This window comes from Nannobrachium achirus, assembly GCF_963921795.1.
Source record: "Nannobrachium achirus genome assembly, chromosome: 21".
NCBI classification, from domain to species: Eukaryota; Metazoa; Chordata; class Actinopteri; order Myctophiformes; family Myctophidae; genus Nannobrachium; species Nannobrachium achirus.
The window spans coordinates 16,305,978-16,319,935 of NC_137828.1; the positions used below are offsets into that span (position 1 = coordinate 16,305,978).

General features: G+C 43.2%; 1 protein-coding gene across 1 annotated transcript in view; it reads right to left on the bottom strand.

Annotated features, from left to right (window-relative positions):
• Nucleotides 1-6,472: 6,472 nt before the first annotated feature.
• The window catches only part of hecw1a (HECT, C2 and WW domain containing E3 ubiquitin protein ligase 1a), a gene marked incomplete at both ends in the record, with an annotated part of 258,365 nt that continues 250,879 nt past the window's right edge, over nt 6,473-13,958 (bottom strand). The window contains 4 exons of the mRNA XM_080751651.1: nt 6,473-6,584; nt 10,277-10,475; nt 11,140-11,254; nt 11,660-11,806. Coding sequence (XP_080607777.1) covers nt 6,473-6,584; nt 10,277-10,475; nt 11,140-11,254; nt 11,660-11,806 — 573 coding nt within the window. The remainder of the gene's footprint in view (nt 6,585-10,276; nt 10,476-11,139; nt 11,255-11,659; nt 11,807-13,958) is intronic.

The window sequence follows — 13,958 nt, forward strand, 5'->3', positions numbered from 1 at the left end:
CGTGTTGTTGTTATATATTCAGAACCGAAGCAGCGACACGACAAAACGTCCCCGAAAGACCAGCTGTTGAGCTGCCTGCAAACTCTCTCTCTTTTCGTGCGATCAAAAGTCCAAAATAAAAGTGTGACCGTTTATCGCTTTGCCTTTAAGATTTCAATGTGTCCACATGACACGTGTTAATGTTGTAGAAATAGCAGGTGTTGCGACGTGCGTTCATCTTCCATACAAAAACAATACAATACAGGAACGGTGTGGTGCTGTCTAACGTGCAGCCGTCCTGCAGTGGAGTGAGCCTCAATCATCACACGCACAGCGAGTGAGTGCCTGGGCGTCGGTCACCATGGAAACGACGCTCATTGACAGCAGAGCGGACCATTAGGGTGGAGTTACTCACTGAGGAGGGCGGGGCTTCTACAGGGCCTGGGCCAGAGGGCATTTTTGCTCTGACATACATTTTATTATAGGCTAATAGTGGTGGTAAACTAAAAGTAGGCTACTCACATTTCACTCTGTTACAAGTAACAATCCGGGATTCAATACTTGAGTAGGCTTCAAAAGTAGGCCTAGGCCTATATTGGTATAAAAATGTAGGGCTACTTAAAGTATCAAAAGTAGAAAGTAGCCTACTCATCATCATTGTGCAGAATGTCCTATTTCAAGATTTCAAATGTAAAAAAAAATCTTTTGCAAATAGCAGATCTACAATAGCACAGTGTGTCACGTAGTGACGCATTGTGATCTTTAATGGTCGAAATGTATAGGCCTATATAAGGCTGAAGTAGTTAATGTATGTTTTGTGATAATAAGCATAATCTACAAAGTAGGCCTAACTAAAGTTTTCAAATAATTGTAGTGGAGTAAAAGTACAATACTTGGATCAGAGTGGAGTAGAAGTAAAGTATTGGAAATACATACTCCAGTAAAGTACAAATACCTCTAAATTGTACTTGAGTTTAATGTACTTAGTTAGGCTACATTACACCACTGGATGTCAGCCTATATTCATTCATTTTTGGAGGAAGTTGATTTGGTGGTAGAGATTGACAAAAGCGCCCTCCTCTGGTCATGCAGGGCACTACATCCCAGAGATTTTGCTCAGTGCTGCTGAGGTCAACACAACCACCTGTGAGTGTGTGAGTGTGTGAGTAGTACCTGCATGCGTGCCTGCGTGCGTGTGAACATATTTTATGTTCCAAAGTTTACCTTTACCTGGGTTCCCGAGGCTAACCTTTACCCAACACTGTGTGTCTGTCTGAATAAATGCAGAATACATAATGGACCTTGATATGAAAAAGGTTGAAAACCACAGGTTTAAAGCGATGGTTCTCAACCTGTGGGTGGGGACCCCCAGCGGGGGTCCACAAATTATTTTGGGGGTTCCCCTGATGATTGACTTAATGTTTTCTCAATCAACAGTAAACAAACCAACATAAAGTTTAAGTGTATAGAGGGTATATGGACATTTCTAAAGTGACAATTTAAGGCCCTTTTAACAAATCTAAAATGACAAATTCAGTCATTAGCCAAATTGTCACATATTTGAGACAGAAATTGTGAAAATAGCAGATCTACATGCTCACAATGCCTCGCAAGGCGAGGCGTTGTGAGCATGTACATCTGCTATTTTCACAATAGAACCGTGTTTTACAAAATGTAATGCCTCAACTCTTAGTGATCATCAGGGCGGAGGGGTCCCCAGTTAAAATATGATTATTTTGGGGGTCCAGGCTTGAAAAGGTTGTGAACCACAGGTTTAAAGGACCCCTTTAAAGCCCCAGGAATTAGCCTGTAGTCTTCCTGGGTTCGTAAACACATCAAGCCGTGTTCTTTCTGTTGAGTTTAGGCCCTAAACTCAACTTTAGGGACACACGCTGACGAAGGCCTGAGTAGCCGAAACACGTCCGTAATTACACTTTGTGAGTGTGGACTGTTTCTGTTCCAGACAGTTTAGGGACAAGACCAGCGGTTGAATAACAAAGATCTTTTTTATTGACATTCGCCAACAGTTATTATGATGAGATGAAGCAAAAGCACAGCCTGAGTAATCACTGACTGAATGAAATAATACATACATACTGTAAATAAATAAAATAAATAATCACATAAATAAGTAATCAAATAAATAAACAAACAAACATATCCGCACATAAAAAAAAAGAATGATACAAAAGAAGCATGCGTCAACGCGACACAGTCATCAAAAACTTTGCTACCGATCTCTTTTTAAAATGGAAAAAATAAACCCAAAAAGTGTAAAAATCACATTTAAAAGAATGTATCAATTCACCCTTTGTCAAGTCCCGCCCGTTGTCCCGCCCCTCTTCACACCCATTGGTTGCTGTGTCTTGGTGGGACACTCGGTGGGACACTCCATCCACTACCATTCTAATTCAGTTACTTTGTATTGTTATTCTGTGTGTTCAATTCTAATTTCAAACTTGGTTTCAGTCAAATGGAGCTGCTCAGTGGCAGTATAGAGACTCAGCATGTTTTTAAATGTTTTTATTTCTCCATAAATTATGTTTTAGCAAATTAAACATAAAAAAGCAGAACCAGGGCGGGACAAGGCAGATAGAGCCTGCTGGTTGGTCAGTCAGGGACCAACCAGAACACTAACAATGCTTCCGATACAAGAGTCCATGACGCATCATTTCTCCATAAGCTTCATACCGTTGCGAAACATTTCTGATGGCTGCATCGATGCACTTTACATACCAGTGTTAAATATCAAGGGTCATTTAAGGGGAGGCTTTCTCTTATGGCTATCCATTGTTTCTTTTCTGAATAAATAAATATCATTATGCATAGGCTCTATAACATGTGTAGGCCAAGATATACTCTGCATTAAAACTTTCCACGGAGCCAATAAAAATAGAATCGAGAGAATCTTTAAATCCAGTGAATAGACATTTCCATCAAAACCACAACAAGACCAAGGTTCTACTTCTCACACACAGTTTCCAGCACCACATGATCCAACAGACAACTCCAAGTTGCTTCTTAAGAATGTTCTTCTGTAGTGTATATCAGGGGTTTTCAAACTTTTTTGACTCGGGGCACCCCTGTAAATAACTTTTTCATCCACGGCACCCTGTTCACACTGTTCATTTTTACATCTTACATCATATTGGAGAAATATCCGTTTCCATCAGAACTGACTGAAAATAACGTTATACTTGACGCTTAACCACTTGAACCCCAGCGTCACAACGCGTTGTGAGCTTGTAGATCTGCTATTTTTGGTGAAGAGTTGTCGTAGATGGAAAAAGTACTCATCAAGTACATTGCAAATCAGGTCTGTTTACTAAGCATAGTGAAGTGATATTGATGTAGTGATATTGATGAATTCCAAATATTATCAAATTATCTCGTGGCACCCCTGGACTGGCATCACAGCACTCCAGGGTGCCCCGTCACCCACTTTGAAAACCCCTGGTGTACTGTATATGACACCAGCATGAAACGGGTCCGCAGGTTCAAAGCCACTTCAAAGTGTCCTTGAGCAATACTGACTGGACACGGGGATCGAACCGCTGACCTTCTGATTCCTAGCCCGCCTCTCTCAACTGTGTCTGCTCTCCAGTGACAGTGCCATGCAATGGAGTATAAATCAATTCATACAAAAGTCAACTTTCTAGCTTTAGATCAAAGACAACAAAAGACACCAATTGCAAACATGAAGGCATCTGAAATGTAGATCATAAAAAAGAAGGCAAAACCGCACAGATGTAATAGAAAACCTGCAAATAAGAAGTCTTTACATAATCAGACACTCAATCCTTTCCGTTACTCCTCCTGCATACAATGCAGTATACACTGTATAACAATGATCATAAACAAATACAAAATAAATACGGCAAATACGGCAACAGAATGTAAACACAGCAATTGTACAACGTAGCCCATGTTTTCTGTCAATTGTACACAGCAAATCCATTTACATTTTGTATTCACTTGATGGGACGGCTTGAGAGAGTACGCTTTGTTACGTTTTAATCATTTGTCTGTTTGTTCGTTTTTGTCTGTGGCCATGATATCTCAAAAAGTAACGACCAGATAATGCCGTGAACATTCAATGCTCCCAAGAGGAACATACCTCTTGATGCGGTCGACCGACCGCACGATACTTCATCCAGTGCCGCGTTTTAGAATGAGCGAACTGGTAAGGTTTCGTTTTTAGGCGTTGCGTTGCTGGCGCAATATTGGCACTGAAACCAACGGTGAATCGTGGATACTGCAACAGCTGGAGGGTTAGGGTTAGGGTTATTAGGCACAACGTAAAGTTCAATTGTTACTCTCTCAAGTGAAATGCACGTCCAGGAATTTTGCTGTGTGTGTAGAGTTGCTTGGAGGAGGCCTGAGTGACTGCACAGTACCTCAGTAGCACCTCAATGTGTCCACAGGATCTCCTCACACAGAGAGAGAGAGAGAGAGACATACAGTATCATCTCTGTCGGCAAGGGTGTCACAAGGGGGGGAAAAGTGGGACTGAGTTACCAGGGCCCAAGGTGGAGGGGCCTTAATTATGTTATACTTTAGCCATTGAAAAATAGCAGATATACAAGCTCACAGCGCGGCACCGAGTGCCACGCTGCGAGCTTGTAGATCTGCTATTTTTGAAACGTGGTGAAAATGTGTGCAAATCTTTAATATAGGATTAAAGCGAATATTTGTAACTCAAATTTTGCTTCTGGGGGGGTCCCTGAAACTAAATATTTTGAGATGGGGGTCCGTGGCCAAATACATATCATTTTGGGGATCCTTCACATGAAAAAGTTTGAGCACCACTGACATAGACACATAGGTTTTTTTTTTAAAACCTTCAAAGACTTGCACAAATCTTCACAATCTTTTAAAAATAGCAGATCTACAAGCTCGCAGCGCAGCACTCGGTGCCACGCTGTGAGCTTGTATACCCGCTATTTTTCAATAGTTAAAGCACAAAATAACGCAGTGAATCCTTGTACCCAGGGCCCAGAATTTGGGGCAACACCCCTGTCTGTCGGGTGGAAACCTCAAAACCGTTACTTTTCAGGATTCAAATTCAAAAATAGCAAAAGAAGCAGAGCTACAAGCTTGAAACGCGGCGGGAAGTGGATCTGCTACTTTTGATGCTATGATCAAGCAGGGCGTTGATTTACAGCGCCCCGTTCCTAAACTTGGATTTGAGACGTACAGTCATGTGACGGCACGGCCACCACCTGGCACAGTGATTTGGAAATGGAGGAAAACGTCGTTGAGTCCGTAGCCCGCTGCGGGTTCGTTCTTCCACCACCAAAGAAAGGACAATGCAGTCAAAACGACGGCAAAAAGCATTTCAAGTCGCTCAACCCATGATGGAGGTCAAGGAGATGTTTAGATCAGACTGAGATGATGAACTTGGTTGGCTGCCTGCCTGGTTGACAACGCAGCAGTTCTTTTGGGGCAGAGGACCGGAGTTCAAACAAAACATTTCTTCTGCCTGTGATGAAGTCAGGGTGGGCCACTGACCATCCAGGAAGACCCTGTTATGTGTTATGGATAACAGATGGGACAGATTGGAGGGGGAGGCAATGCAGGCTGGAGTAAAAGGCCTTATAATTGCATACATTACATGGGCTTGTCCACGTACCCTCTCCCCCATATTACAAACATCGGCCGGCACACATTAGGCCTATTATTGGACAGATGATGCAGTTCAATGCATGCAACTTTTTATGAATGAACTTGATTGCTTTTTGTCCGATACCCATTCGTCGCGTACAGTAAATACTATATATGTAGTAAATGTTTTAAATGAAAGCAGAGCTGTTGTATTGTTACTAGTAATTCACAGTCTTTACTGAGTAATAGAAAAATAACAGGTCTCAGTGCAGTGCCATGGATGCCACCCGCTGTTACAAAGGTCTTCAATTAGGCCCCCATTGATGCCTTACCTACATCTGACTTCCAAACGCAAAAGGTACACGGCAAAACACGGAATGTTCATTCAAGTGTACGAATGGATCCCGTAAGGATTTCGCTGTGTACCCCCAAAAACATACAGTAAGAACTTCAACAGAGTCGTTCCAACGATGTACAGTGAGTGAACCATAGGAGAAACATTGGGTGTTGATTGTAAGAAAAGAAGGAAATTCCCTTTGTTTGTTGAGTTTGTTTGTCTTAGTTTTTCTTTTCCCTTCACTATAGTCATGGTTGTATAGTTTGGTTTGGTTTGTATGGCCTCGGACACACATAAAAAGCACTTTGCCTGTGCTCTACCTGGGCGGAGGCGGGGGGTAAAGCAGCGTCCAAAATGCATTCCCTATGGAAGTCACATGGTTTTGAAGAACTATCTTGCTTTACGGCTGCTTCATGGGGGAAGGCAAGTTGCTTCTTCAAAACCATGTGACTTCCATCGTGAATGAATTGGACGCTGCTTTAACCCCCGCCTCCCCCCAGGTAAAGCATAGGTAACAGGCTTTTTATGTGTGACCGAGGCCTTATGTTGTGTTCACTCCAGGCCAAAGGTGCTGGTCTCCTCCACGGCGATGAGCAGCTTCTCATACAGCATGGTGTAGGACGGGTAAGGAGGAAGGTCCAGGCGGTTGAAACAAGTGTGAGCCCTTTTGGAGAGACAGACAGGCAGACATACAGAATGAGATAGCATCCGATACAAAAGCCTGTCTTTCTCCATAGTTTTTTGCACAAAGTAGTGCATTGCAAGATAGAGGGCGCCAGATCCCTTTTAGTCACACCCTACCACTACTTCCTGTTCATTCACAGAGCATTGATTCTAGTGCTTTCTTTTCACTTTTTTCAACTTTTATTACTTGTCAAAATACATTTTATTTGTCTGCCTCATCTTTTTACCATCCCAAGTAATAAAAGTTGAAAAAAGTGAAAAGAAATCTAATGGAATCAATGCTCTGTGAATGAACAGGAAGTAGTGGTAGGGTGTGACTAAAAGGGATCTGGTGCCCTCTATCTTACAATGCACTACTTAATCTATGAAACGGTTGTGGGGGTCCCTGCTTCATCTCTCTCTCAACTAAGGGGTCCTTGGCCTGAAAACGTTGAAGACCCCTGGTTTATTGAACTGTATCCCAAAAAGGCAGGTTATGACACAGTTTAGTTTGGTTTTAAAGACCAAACTGAACTGCCTTTTAGGTGGGCGCGCGCGCGCGCGCACACACACACACACACACACACACACACACACACACACACACACACACACACACACACACACACACACACACACACACACACACACACACACACACACACACACACACACACACACACACACACACACACACGTCTATTTGCGAACAGTCTGCCATTGTCCATGTGTTCTGTGTGACTTTGTAAGGACGTACTCTGACCACATGATGCGACATCTATTGCAACAGTGTCAGATTTAAGGCCAGAGGAAAGGCCAACGCATGTTTATGTGATATCATTGCTATTGGCCCCCCTGGCTCTGGGAGGGGCCGGGGGAGATTGCCTTTACAGCTACAGCGGATGGCTGCTCAGATATATAGAGGGTAGGGGTGTAACGATATAGTAACTGTATCGAAATATCGTTTTTAACTTAAAAAATCTAAGTATATCGAAAGGAAAACAGCTAAAATCGAATCGTATCGTTTTATTTTGTATCGTATCGAATCGGCAGTGCAAAGCATCGATTGTATCGATACTACCTACTTGTCCATTGTATTTAGCATTTTTAAGAAGAAAAAATTAAAAGGGGTGGTTTAATTACTTTTCCTTTCCATATCTATCGATAAATGTGTGTAATCTCTGGGTTCCTGTCAAGGTGCGGGATTGTCAATATACAATGTCCATGTATTTGGCAGATAATCACTGTGTTTACTTATTTATATCCATAATAATACATGTTTCCCTTAAAAACCTGCACTATGCACACCTTTCACACAGATTTAATTTCTTTGCTGAATAGTTACTATATCGATTTTAAATCATTTAATCGAATCGTATCGTATCGCCATGAATGAACCAATATCGTCCATGTATCGTATCGTCAACCATGTATCGTGATTAGGGCTGTCTTCGACTCAGGATTTATCAAGTCGACTCGAGTCGCGGGGGTTAATCCGACGCGTCGACGAATCGTTTATGTGTAAAAAAAAAGAAAAAAAAAAAGAAAAAAAGGTGTGCTTTAATGACTGGAGAGGAGGCGCGACCGCGACGCATTGATAGAGTACCGGTACAACAGCTGTTGTAAACCACATGATTGGTGGATTCTCTGCTTTGAATACTGCCTGGTTGTAATGATTTTATGCCTCTCCAAGGCTAAAGGAACAGGGCTAAAGCGCTAGCATGCTAACGATTTAGCTCTGTTCCTTCAGGAGGAAAAACAACACCAAAGTAGGCTAAAGGTAACAATAATGTAACATCACTGCGTCGATGCAGAACGGCACACGGCAGCATCACAATGCAAGCAAATTGTCATAATCTAAAACTTTTTAAGAAGTCCTCTACTCCACCGCAGTCCTCTGCCTTAGACCACCACCACAGAGCCACACTCAGCGGCAGTGAGTGAAAGTGAAAGCCCATCGCGCTGCTGCTTCTTGGTCAGCTTTAACAAGTAGAATAACAACAAGTCGACGCATTTCCTCTCAAAGCGGTTAACTTCAAAATAAGAGCACCTTGTTATATGATCAAGGCAACTTTCAAGTCACGTGAACTGGTTTTATTTTTAAGTCTAGTTGCAAGCAGTAGGAAGTATGGACTAAATAGGAAGAACATGACAGTCCAGCGCTCTCATACTGCACCGGTGTGATAAAAAATTATATATTTTTGACGGCTCGACTCAAACAATTGGCGTCGATTCCGGGGGCTTAAAACGACGCGTCGATTCGTCGAATTTTTGAAGACAGCCCTAATCGTGATATGTATCGTTACACCCCTAATAGAGGGGGTTTAGTGGCACTTTGACATGTATGCTGGTCTGGGCAAGCTGGGGATCGAACCCTTCCCATTCCCAGGCAGTCTCTCTCTACACACACTTTTCTATGCCGCCAAAAAGCAAACCTGGTCATTCATGAGTGTTATGAGTCTGGAAAGCAACATCATGTGAAATTATTACCTCTAAATATACAAAGCCCATCTAGGTCTCATTATGTCCAAAATTGTTACTTTTCAGGATTCAATTTCTAAAGTAGCAAAAGTAGCAGATCTACAAGCTCAAAACACGTCGATTCGCACCTCGCTTCGACCTTGTGGATCTGCTATTTTGTGTGACGCTGTAGTACAAGGTTCCCCAATTAGTTTTCCCCAAGGGCCGAATTATGTCTAGGGTACCAAGCCGAGGGCCACAACATTGCAGGGGGCGACGGTGGCGTTCCCGCTACTCCAGCGACAGTTTTCGTCGTTGTCGGGTGAAAATCTTGTATGTCCAAAACCGTTCGTTTTGAATTTATCATTTTAAAAATGATTTAAACTAGTGAAAACCGCGAGGCGTTGTGTGCTTGTAGATCTACTGTTTTCACGACTTTTGTGCGACGGCCTTGTATGATTTGCGAAAGAGCGTACAAATTTGGAGATACGAGATTTCCACCCGACAACGACGATATACTAGCGTTGTTGCTGCTCTTATACCACCATTATTACTGGGGTTGGTGGGGGCCAGACAGTAGCCCCCCGCGGGCCGCAAATGGCCCGCGGGCCGCCTATTGGGGAACCCTGACATACACACTTTCGGTGCACACCAAGGTTATTATAGTAAATGAAAACTAAAAAACGAAAACTAGAATGGAAAAACATTTTAGTTAACTGAAATAAAAATAAAAACTACGCTTTTTAAAAAAACGAAAACTAACTGAAACGGTATTGTGTTCCCAAAACTAACTAAAATAAACTAAAATTATAGAGAAAATCTCCTTAGTTTTCGTCTTTTGTCTTTCGTGGAAATAAAAAAATAAAAACACCAGTTGGTGAGGTCAAAGAGAGAAGTTGTATGTCTCAACATTCCTGCCACTCTCAACAATATGATGTTTTGTTGATTTTCTTTATTAGACAATACTTTTTCCGGAGCTTTTTTAATCTCACCCCTGACAAATACCCCATATTAGGTAAAAGACTAAAACTAACACTAAAACTAATAAAAACTAAACTAAAACTAAGCATTTTCAAAAAATAAAAACGAAACGAAACTAGCAACCCCACACCAAAACGAATTAAAACTAAACTGTATTTGAAAACAAAACCTCAAAACTAATAAAAATAAAAACTAATGGAAAAATCCAAAACTATTATAACCTTGCACACAACAAACGGAGAGCTCTCTCACCGGGGCAGCGAGGTGACTTTCCCCCACTTCTCGATGCAGAAGCGCCGCAGTCCGTTGGAGCCTCGCAGCATGGCGAAGCCCTCGTAGGGAACGCTGGACGTCCCCGTCACAAACTGCAGCAGCCGCAGGCGCTGCTCGTTGTTGAAGCGCTCCACCGCCGCCCAGAACCAACGCATCACCATGTGACCGTCATGGTAGCCTGGGGATAGGACGACAGGACCGCAGGGTGATGATGTAGGGTTATTAAAACTAACCAAAACAAGATAATTTTAGTCTAAAAAAAAAAAGGCTTTACAAATAAAATGATAACTAACTGTGTGTTTTCAAAACTAACTAAAACTAACTTAAATAATGGAGACAATGTCTTTAGTTTTAGTCTTTGTCAAAAATAGCAGATCTACAAGCTTCTAAGATGGCAACATTTTTGTCTGAGGTCAGCTTGTAGATCAGCAAGTTTTTCTATCTATTGTATATTACAAACATTTAAAACTAACACTTTCAACTAATACAAATGAAACCTTCGAAAATAGCAAAACCGCTTTAAAAATGAATTAAAACATAACTGAAATTGAAAACAAAAAGCAAAAAGGAAATACATAGAATATTCAAAACTATAATAACCTTGGTGATAACAGGTGAATGATGCAAGAATGTGTATGTAATGAACAGAACCACTCACGTGTCTGTTCATGCACGCACGCATGCTCGCACAAACACAAACATGCACGCACGCATGCTCGCACAAACACAAACATGCACGCACGCATGCTCGCACAAACACAAACATGCACGCACGCATGCTCGCACAAACACAAACATGCACGCACGCATGCTCGCACAAACACGCTCACACGCACACACACCTCCTCTGTATTCTGTGTTGGTCCTCCAGTCTATCAGGTCGATCTCTGCTGTACCTGCGATGACCAGCTCCAACTCTCTGGCGTCAAACACTGACACCAACCTGGAGTCCACCACCTATAGTTCACTCACAACACACACACACGCACGTTTTGGTATGTCCCAAAAACTGTTCCTTTGTCATTGTTATATACAAAAGGGCTTTTTTCAGCCTTTCTCTTCCCAGAGCGTTATCACGCTGAAAACAGAAGCCTGATTGTTGTTCCGTCAATAAAAAAAGTTTTGAAATGACCAAACCTGCCTACCGATGATGTCATTGGCAGTTCACAGCCCACCAGAATGAGTCGACAGAAATGGTGCCATCTTGTAATGAGGGCTCCTTTAAGCGGTTCAAATTGAACTGAGAGTGAATGCACACTGCACACTGTAATATCCTGTATGTGTGTGTGTGTGTGTGTGTGTGTGTGTGTGTGTGTGTGTGTGTGTGTGTGTGTGTGTGTGTGTGTGTGTGTGTGTGTGTACCTCATAGAATCCTCGGACCATGGCTTCGGCCTGCTGCACCACTCCTCTCTCCACCCTCCACTTGGTCATGCGCTCGATGTAGTCCTTCTTGTTCTTCTCCGTCACCTGCAGGTTGGCACCTCCTGACCTCAGCTCCCTCTCCGTCACCTACAGCACGCACACACAGGACACACACAACACATAATAAAACGTGTGTTTTATTCATATGCAGTGAACACAGATGTGTGTGGTGTATTCAGCCAAGCAATGTGTTGTGAGCTTAGATCTGCTATTTTTGGCGAAGAGATTTGATGAAGACCCAAAAGAAAAAAGAAGTACAATAAGTACTTAGTATTGTTTTATTAACACATTGGCTGCGAAAATAGCCAGAAAGACGTCTGGAAACGTCTTTATATCAAAATTGGCGTTCCTGGCGTTTCTATCAATAAATAATAATCAATATTACTATTTTATCGCCAGATTAGCAAAAAAATACTACATTACCCATAAGCCTCAGCGGCGCTCGCTGATGACGCACGCTGGTGACGGGCATGACGCGCGCAGAGCGCTGGTAAACAGAGCTCATTCTAGCTCCATGTTATGTGAACGGGGCCTGCCCGCAATGATGTCTCGATGGAGCGACGCGATCACACATTGAATTGGATTATACAAGACCAAGTTAACGTTATGACAGTAGGAGCGAGATCATTTAGCGACCTACAACCGGGTCGCGACGTGGTCGGTAGTTTTCAGCAACCGGGTCGCTAAATCGAGCGACCGGGTCGCTAAATCGAGCGACCGGGTCGCTAAATCACCGACCGCGCCGCTAAATCGACCGACCCGGTCGCTAAATCTACCGACCTGCCTGCAGTTTTAGGTCGGTAGATTTAGCGACCCGGTTGGTACATCTAGTGACCCGGTCGGAAGATTTTGCGCCCCAGTCGGTCGATTTAGCGACCCGGTCGCTCGCTTTAGCGATGCGGTCGGTGATTTAGCGACGCGGTCGGTGATTTAGCGACCCGGTCGGGAGGTTGCGTGGCAGGTTAGCCTAACTGAGGTAAGGTTACTGAGGTTAGGTTTAGGGTTAGGGTTAGGGTTAGGGTTAGGGTTAGGGTTAGTAGCCCGGTGGTCGGTGGAAGCGACCACTGGTCGGTGGATTTACCTACCCGGTCGCTGGATTAGCGTCCCGGTCGGTGGAATTAGCGTCCCGGTCGGTGGAATTAGCGACCCGGTCGGTGGTTTTAGCGTCCCGGTCGGTGGTTTTAGCGTCCCGGTCGGTGGTTTTAACGTCCCGGTCGGTGGTTCTAGCGTCCTGGTCGGTGGTTTTACCGTCCCAGTCGGTCGATTTAGCGACCCGGTCGCTGAAAACTACCGACCACGTCGCGACCCGGTTGTAGGTCGCTAAATGATCTCGCCCTCTCTCCGTTATGATGCGGGACCATCACCCGAGCCGATGTATGCACGCACGTCGCGCGCCCCGGTGAGTTCCATTAACCCTATGATGGCATCCTGTGTGTTAAGAATAGGCGGTTTAAGGCATTCGTTCATTCATTCATTCATTCATTCATTCATTCATTCATTCATTCATCAGCCTTAAAGACGGTGTGCTGTGAGATTTCCCCCCCTAAAACATGATCATCAGGTATTATGCTTATACTTTGAGGAAGATTCTTTTTCAAAAAAATTGTACAGAAAGTGTTAAAATTATGTTTTTATGTGGCCACACCCACCTGTTCATTAAGTATACCTGGTTGCAATGTTCCCTCTAATATTTCACCGGTCTGAGCAAAGACTCCAACCTTCTGAGCGCAACTTGAACAACTGCTGAGCAACATACCGTTGTTCCCTATTGAGATTGGCACATTTCCTGGGGCAAGCTCACTCTGAAAAAGAGCCTGCAATGTTGTGCATTTGAAACTACATTGCAGTGCACATCATGGGGTGATCACTGCTTGCCTCCTGTGAATTGTTTTATTTTTATTTTTGTTTGTTTTCTGTTTAATTCGTTGCTGAGTGAGACCAGCAGACAAAGTGATGTGAGTGAGATGAAAAAACCTGGGTGAAATGTGCCAATCTCAACAGGAAACAACGGTATGCATTGTGTATGCTGCGGTCATGTCAAGTTATGGCGTATTTAAATATAAACTGTAGGTTAGGCCTACTAGGTGCAGTTAAATTAAAAAAGGACGAAAATAATCTATCAGGTATGGCATGGAAAGAGCGTGTTTGCATTTCTTTCACCATAGTAAAAACTGCATTCATGGTCTGGAGAGGGCACTTTTTACAGACGGATGAAAGGGCAGGGGCTCAAGCCCCCTTT